Here is an 8,779-nt window from a genome sequence, read left to right as displayed (position 1 = left end):
AGAAAAAACGATGCGGGTTGTGTAAATCATCAAATACAATACAAAAAATTCATATTTTTGTATGCATCTGACAGTTCAAACTGACACTGACAAGACACTGACAGATCTGAACTGTCAATTGCATACAAGATGAATTGATTTGTTTTTCTCATTCTGTCCAATATTTTAAAAAATGAAAAATTGTTTGTCTGTAAAGTCGGTTTACGGACGGTAGTTTAATTTAACGTGATAACGTCAAACATTACAGTAGTATAGACAGGGGCGGTCAGAGTATAGCAAAAGGGGCCCGATTCTGGGACTTTTTTCACGTTTTTTTATTTATTTATTTATTTATTAAAAATACACAAAAGTTAACAGTATTTCACCAAAGCACTTATGTGGTAATATAGTAGTAGTAGTAGTAATACTTTATTGTACAAAGGTAATATAATTATGTACAAAGGCGAACTTATCCCGTTAAGGACATAAATAGAAGTTAAAGCAAATATACATGTTAAATTGACATAAATAAAAGTTAAAAGTTAAACTATGGTTATTAAATTAATCACCTAAGGAGTGTAGAGTCTATGAACCTAAGAGTTTTCTGTAAAACACACCAACACTATCAGCAAATATGTCAATATCGTCTGTCTCCAACATGATGCGGTTAAGAGCAGCTCGGGCTCGAGCGGTGCGCCGGCCGCCGCGAACAGGCGCCGCCGCCGCCGCGCCGGCACCGCGCCCGGCATGCCAACCACCACATTCGCTCTTGGCACTTGCAGCCCCATTCTCTCAAGCACGGATGCGTCATCTACTCTATGGTGAAACAGTTGGCGGTAATGCATAATATGCAGCAGTTTCCGTCTGGTTTCTAGAGTTTGAAGACCAACCATTCCTGTTACGAATAGAGATGGATACATATATGGGTAATATCCGTACAGTCGTTTGTAAATCTGCCTACAGAACTTCCTCTGCACTCTTTCTAGCATAGTGTTTTGTTCTTATTAGAATGAATGCATTAAAATAAGCATCTTTTATAAATTAAAGTTTTTTTTAAAACCTACTAATTTAGGAGTTAGAGTGGTGCAAAGTTGCAAAATTTTCCCGTAGCATTACTAAGGCGCCAGAGACAGAAAGCGATATCGACGGAGCCCCGCTTATTACAGAAACTGCACAGAATAGGAGCCTTCGGCCGTTTGAAGATACCTAACGAACCTAACCTATACCTATATAAAATTCGTCATTTTGTATCCTAGACCGTTTGCGAGACACGCGTTAATTTTATTAAAGTGCTAGTGCCATTTACTAATCTTAGAACCCTAATATCTCAGTAAATATTAATGGAGAAGAAAAAGTTTATATAACAAAACATCCTTATTTAAACGTGTTCTATATGATTTATCAATATTAACATAGGTTATATTGGTAAAAAAAATCATCGTAAATTTATTCTCTGGCGCCTTAGTAAATACTATGGGAAAATTCGCAACTTCGTACTGCTCTAACTCCTAAATAAGTAGGTTTTTCAAACAACTTCATTCTATAAAAGATGCTTATTTTAATGCAATCTTTCATGTTTTTAAATTACAAACACTCAAAAATAATAAACACGGGCGCGCCATCTGTCGCAGCTGTGGTGCTTTACTCAGGCCACACGCTACAACCATACCGAGCGCATCGATCAGCCGCTTAGTTCCAACGCGCGCCAATAGATGGCGCTTAAGCTATATTGGGAAACGGGACAATGACGTCATCTTTTTCGTGCATGCTGCCCGTAGTAACGAGTTATTAGACGTTATCACGTCAAAAAGAAAAAGTTGCATCCGAAATATCCAAAGATAATAGAATTAGTCTATGGTAATAGCTTTTTAGTAGTCTGTGGTTACGTCGCTGTCGTTCCCGTGTGCGCACCTCGGAGACTGTCGCAAGTGGTGACGACAGAGACAAAAAAGTCGTCGAGCGACTGTCGCCCCCGTGTGCGCCCTCCCTAAAGGCGCCCATTGGCCCAACCGGTATATTTTAAGAATTAGTTTTTATTTAAGCCTCAGCCCAAGACCTCAGCCTCATCATGATATTTAAATGTATACATTATTTTTGTATCTTATGGCCGCTGTAAACATGGGGCCAACGGTTGGTCCAACCCTTGGTAGAATCCCTTGGCCAAAATAAGAGTCGCTGTTTACACATTGGTGAACCAATCACTTTGCATTGGCTCTTCATGAAAGATGGACGTGGAATGGAAAAGGCTAGATGATTCTAGGTCATTGACGTTGTTAGCAAAATTTAATTAAAAAATAATAACCGCGTAGTAAAATTAAATTATTTGAAATATGTTTTTTTTTTAATATTCTGATAAGCACATTTATCTTTTTTAGGCAATACATTAAACATTTGCAAGGTTATTTTTTTTCTTAAAGTCAACACTATTATTGGCATAGATAAACTTATTATTTTCGTAAAGACGTCCTCTCTGACGGCTGAGGACAAACTGAATGAAGCGCCAACGTGTAAACGCAGTTGGCCATTGGCGCCAAGATCCTTTGATGTGTGGACAAAAAACCGACACCAATCGGTTGGCCGGCCAGCGCTAGCGCCAACTGCCAACATACGGCCAAGTAGCCCTCTACACGCTTGGCCAAGGGGTTCCAAGGGTTGGTGGAACCGTTGGCCACATGTGTACAGCGGCCATCATATTCGTATCAGCATTCGCATCTTATATTTTTCTTAATGAAATAGTGAAAGACAATGAACAATGAACATTTGACTGAAAATTTTACCAACATCTATCTAAGGATCATTCGTCTGAGACCAACATTAATGAAACTCCACCCATACTTGCTTGCATAAGGCGGTATGGTATGGATCAAAGTTAAATATAGTTTAGTAACTAATTATTAATCTGTTATATAGTTTATCACATTTATCTGAGTGAATTCAGTAATATCAGGGGAGGGAGGCTCACTCCGCGATTCTATTGCCACGCAACAAGTACATGCTGGGGGCCGCGAGTTCGCGGCCCAATCAGTGGCGACGACCTTCGCGCGGCACATTAGACTTTTTTTATGGCTTCCTAATGATTTGCCAGTGTCATGTCCAGACATCGGATTCCGTGGGGCGAAACTTCTTGACAGCTAGAGTCTGGCTAATGAAAGTTGAACCCAGTATTTTTTTAAAACAGCAACTCTGGATGTCATATCATCGATTGTCATCTGTCAGTGTGACTGTCACTTTAACGAATTTTAGTAAAAGTTAACAGCGAAATCTATAAATAATAATGAATAACACCATAAAAATTAGTAAAGTAAGTGCTGTAAATAAATTAGAAATAATAAAAAAGAAACTATGTTATTAATGTGTTGCCAGCTCAATTTTTTTTGAAATTGCCACGTTTTTTCGGGATCAACTTTCATTAGCCAGACTCTAGGGATGATTCTATTAGGGACTTCCTATATCGATAAACTCATTTATCGATACTAGTTCTAAATGTGATCACACAAAGGTTTGCTTATAAAATATTTTTTTATTAAAAGAGTATGCGCATGTGACACCGTTTGAGTTGCAGGCGTCCATAGGTTACGGTAACCGCTTTCCACCGCACCGGACCGTATGCTTGGTTGCCACCGACGTAGTATAAAAAAACATTATAACGGGTGCCCGGTAATTAATGGACAACCTTTTAATTTTTAAAATTTTAATACTACCTAAAATTTTAAAAAGTGTGAAAATCTCGAAAACCAGGCGACTTTTACTAAACCTTAAAGTCGATTTTCTGGACCAGTATAAGGTGCCCTCTTGGTGGTTAAAAGGCCTGTCACCTGGTTTTCGAGATTTTCACACTTTTTAAAATTTTAATACAACCTAAAATTTTAAAAAGTGTGAAAATCTCGAAAACCAGGCGACTTTTACTAAACCTTAATGTCGATTTTCTGGACCAGTATAAGGTGCCCTCTTGGTTGTTAAAAGGTTGTCCATTAATATCCATTGAAATTTTAAAAAGTGTGAAAATCTCGAAAACCAGGCGTCTTTTACTAAACCTTAAAGTCGATTTTCTGGACCAGTATAAGGTGCCCTCTTAATTACCGGGCACCCTGTATAATAAAATAAGAACTCAATTTTCTTCTTTTTAAAAACGTTTTTAAAGTTTACTCGTCACAATTTATTTCGACGTTATTTATTTTAGACGCTATGTATGAATTTCATACTTGTCTTCAGAACAATAGTTACAAAAACACACACAATGTTGGGGGCGGTCACTAGTATATAGAACTAGTATCGATAAATGAGTTTATCGATATAGGAAGTCCCTAGCTGTCAAGAAGTTTCGCCCCACAGAATCCGATGTCTGGTCATGTCGATTTTTAAATCAATTAGGCCGGCAACAGACAGTCTTTAAAATTTCATAATCTTAAAAAAAATTGTATGCAAATTGACAGTTCAAACTGACACTGACAGATCTGTCAGTGTCAGTTTGCATACAATTTTTTTTTAAGATTATGAAAATTAAGACTCGTCTGTTGCCGGCCTTAAATCAGAATAGACTTCAATGTTGGCTGCTCGCGTGCGGTTCCGGTCAGTTTGTTAATGTAGGTAAGAATTTAGAATGGCGGCATTTTGTAAATATCAAATACAATACAAATATATTTTTATATACATATTCTGTAGTAATATACAAATACAAGATTGATTTGTTTTTCTTCGTCAATATTAAAAAAAACCGTAAATTTGGAGGGTTGATGTAACTTATTCTATGGCAACATTTAGGTTTCGTTCAGGAATGAGAAAGCTGTAAAAACAGTATTAAGGCTTCCCACAGACAGTCTTAAAAATTCATAATCTTAAAAAAAACTTGTATGCAATCTGACAGTTCAAACTGACACTGACAAGACACTGACAGATCTGTCAGTGTCAATTTGCATACAATTTTTTTTTAAGATTATGAATTTTTAAGACTGTCTGTGGGAGCCTAAGGCTTCCCCACAGACAGTCTTAAAAATTCATAATCTTAAAAAAAACTTGTATGCAATCTGACAGTTCAAACTGACACTGACAAGACACTGACAGATCTGTCAGTGTCAATTGCATACAATTTTTTTTTAAGATTATGAATTTTTAAGACTGTCTGTGGGGAGCCAAAATCCAAAAAGAGGCCGAATTTGATATAGGTACCACTAAACATTCCAATGTTAAAACATATGTCTCAAATAGCTTGATTTTTCCTGTATGTTGGTAGCGATGGGAACGATAAATATATATTGCCAGTACTATGAATTATACCCTCAAACGAGGTATATAAGTTTGTTTTAGGCCCCGCGCACACGGAGGCAACAGTTGCTCGGCGACTTTCGTATTTGTATGAAAAGTTGCGTCGCCTCGTGTGCGCACCTTCATACTAGCCCATAGACCGAGCGACGGAGACAAAACAGTTTTGTCTCCCGTCTGTGGGGGCCCTTAAAACGTAGTATCTTCTTAGTAGTTTGTGGTTTTAAACATACAACGTATGAGATAAACAAAATGAAAGTTTTATATAGTAATGACGTAGTGAGTCAATGCTCTTTGTAGTAATATAGGTAAGGCTCCTCGATCTGGCTAAAGGCGTGGGATTAGAGGTGCAGCCTATGTGATTTATCATTTTTATCAACACCGTCATACAAACTCGCGCCGCGCCGCCGCTGTGCTACTCGGAGTACTCGGCTTTCTACTCTTTGTAGTGCTACACGTTTCAGTAGATTCTGTGCTTAAGGTAAGAAATATTTAAGGCTCCGCGCACACGGGCGACAAAGTTGCTCGGCGACTTTCGTATTTGTATGAAAAGTTGCGTCGCCTCGTGTGCGCACCTTCATACTAGCCCATAGACCGAGCGACGGAGACAAAACAGTTTTGTCTCCCGTCTGTGGGGGGCCTTAATCAGAAAATATTGATGACATTAAATTTAAATTAGCTCAGGTGGGGTAAAGTTATTAATGCATATGGCAACATACACTGCTGCCAATGCTGCCATGCCCATGCTGTCAATGTCATTTATATTATATGTCAGTCCATTAGTATTCTTTTCCGGTTTACCTGTGGAGTACGCGAGACGTATGTTGAATTTAATCTTTAATAATCATAGTGCATTAGTGGTGTTTTATGTAATCTTAGTACTATAAAGTCTTATTGCATTGTTCTTTTTAAGTATTAAAGTGTATTATCTCATTTTAATGTAGTTTTTGATTACAGTGAGAACATGTTTTATGTGACGGGAATGGGTCATGGATCGCTCTATTTGTGGCCAGACCGATGATGTGACTTCTGATCAAATAATTGATTTTGTTGCTAGGTCTGCCACAGGCTTCCCAAGATGGGCGCGTACAGATATATTCAGGAATTGTACCGCAAAAAGCTGAGCGATGTTATGCGTTTTCTTTTGCGCATAAGGGTATGGCAATACCGGCAGTTGACGCGCATGCACCGCGCCCCCAGGCCCACCAGGCCTGACAAGGCGAGGAGGCTGGGATTCCGCGCCAAGCAAGGTAAATTTATTTCACTCTTCTAAACTTTCATTCATAACCTAAACCACGTTTCATACTTTATACGAAGTCGAAGTCTACGTACCGGTCTAAGGCAGCGTCCCCACTTAGGCGTCGCGTGTCTCGCGCCGCCTGGGGCGCGTCTTACGTCCTTCCAATACAGAATGTACTGAGGAGACGTTTGAATTACATCCAGGCGGCGTGGCGGAGACGTCCGTTTCGTGCGTGCTTTGTGTCCTAACCTAAAAACCGTCGTTCTTGCAGGATACGTGATCTTCAGAATCCGCGTGCGCCGTGGAGGCCGCAAGCGCCCGGTCCCCAAGGGTTGCACCTACGGCAAGCCCAAGAGCCACGGAGTCAACCAGCTGAAGCCTACCCGCAACCTGCAGTCTATTGCGGAGGTTAGTTCTTGAAGTAATACAAATTCCAACATTCCAACATGCTTTCACAAGATGCTTAAATACCACTGTTGAATGATTTTTTTATGTTAAATTTGATAAAAGTGCTTAGTCTCTTTGCATCTTTCCCACATTTTTCTATAATGGGTTTTGTCTGAGCTTTTAGTACTAGTACTTGTTTTCACACCTGACTTGTACATTTTTATTTGTAGGAGCGTGTTGGTCGCCGTTGCGGAGGTCTCCGTGTCCTCAACTCATACTGGGTCGCCCAGGACTCTTCCTACAAATACTTTGAGGTCATCCTCGTTGATCCTTCTCACAAGGTAAGAAATACCCAACTTTAAAATAAAATTAAGGAAATTAGATCTTTGTCCATTAGTAATCTAGTAGAAAGCTGCCAGTTCTCTCAAATGTTTTATTTGAAAGACAATTAGACAAATATATTACATATTTTAGCATTCTAATGATGAACAACTTGTCATGCACCAATCTGAAAGGTTTTGCTGAATACTCACCTACCAAACTATCTGATATGCTTTCCCCCACTCTGTCCATCCATGGCATTTGACACACATTACTGAACCAGTCCTATTTTTACAGGCCATCCGCAGAGACCCCAAGATCAACTGGATAGTGAATGCTGTCCACAAGCATCGCGAGATGCGCGGCCTCACGTCGGCCGGGCGCAGCTCCCGCGGCCTGGGCAAGGGCCACCGCTACTCGCAGACCACGGGAGGCTCCCGCCGCGCCGCCTGGCTGCGTCGCAACACGCTGCAGCTCCACCGCAAGCGATAAACTTCAGATGCGACTTGTCAATGACTTTCTATTTGTCTATCTTTATTTTCACATGGAAAGCCAATGGCCTAATAAACATAAAAACCTATATCTGTTTTGTTGAGACATGTCCGGTCCTAAGTTCTTGATTCGTGTAAGTATATTGAAATACGAAAACCAATATATATATAATTCGTGATAAATTAGGTCGCTTACAAGTTTTCTCTTAATTACAGGTTCAAATCTTGTCTTAGAAACAGCACAATCTTAACAAAAAGGTAACTATAAACATTTTATATTATGGTTTGCCCCTTTAGTAGTACATTGAATGAGAACCCCAAATAAATGTATCCAAATCCAACTAGTATCCCTACTTAAAACTTAATTCTACAATAGTTTGAATGATGATATAATGCTTTATGATATGATATGATCATCCAAAGTCAAATTAGATTGCTTGTTATTCCTCATGTTTACAAGAAATTTGAATTTGGAGAGAGCAACTTCTTGTCTAGGTGAGGTTATTGTTAAGTACATTTTCAATAAACCTCAATCCGGCGAGATACATATTGCCAAATTGAATTAAATTTTAATTAGTAATAATACTCTTTTTATGTCTTCTAATTTCGTGTCTTATTTATTTCCAGGTAAACTTCTGGACTGAAGCATGAAGTTGGAGAACCAGAATAATTTAAAATATGGACCTACTTAAACGGTGCTGTTAAACGGGCAACACAATTGCCAGCAATTCACATACCATTGCCGCATTTGTTTAATACGCAGCAACCAACTATGGAGAAACGCAGCAATGGTATGTGAATTGCTGGCAATTGTGTTATCCGTGTAACACCGTTGTAAGTCTTGCCCATTAAAAATAAAATTTAAATTTGTATACAGCCGAATTTTAACAACTGCTTGATGCAACCAGCCTCACCAACAAATTTCTCAAGTATTATTTTCCATAATAAAATATATGGCAAGTTTCTCGTGGTTTCATTAATTGAATTCATTACACCTAAGGAATTTATTCAGTTTGTAAAACTTGACTGAGCTGGAATGAGGCCAAGGCAGTGGCGTGGAAGGATCTTGTGGAGGCCCTATGCACCTATGGTGTGCCTTAGG

The 8,779-nt window shown here is 39.0% G+C and overlaps 1 protein-coding gene across 1 annotated transcript; it reads left to right on the top strand.

Annotated features, from left to right (window-relative positions):
* Positions 1-5,934: 5,934 nt before the first annotated feature.
* On the top strand, positions 5,935-7,766 carry LOC125237684 (60S ribosomal protein L15). Its single transcript, XM_048144834.1, has 5 exons — positions 5,935-6,057; positions 6,296-6,488; positions 6,750-6,886; positions 7,096-7,206; positions 7,484-7,766. Exons 2-5 carry the CDS (start codon positions 6,317-6,319, stop codon positions 7,676-7,678), a joined length of 615 nt encoding a protein of 204 aa, XP_048000791.1. The 5' UTR covers positions 5,935-6,057; positions 6,296-6,316; the 3' UTR covers positions 7,679-7,766.
* The last annotated feature ends 1,013 nt before the right edge of the window (positions 7,767-8,779 follow it).

The sequence above is a fragment of the Leguminivora glycinivorella genome, chromosome 2 (assembly GCF_023078275.1).
Source record: "Leguminivora glycinivorella isolate SPB_JAAS2020 chromosome 2, LegGlyc_1.1, whole genome shotgun sequence".
NCBI classification, from domain to species: Eukaryota; Metazoa; Arthropoda; class Insecta; order Lepidoptera; family Tortricidae; genus Leguminivora; species Leguminivora glycinivorella.
This window is presented reverse-complemented; position numbering and strand designations above follow the sequence as displayed.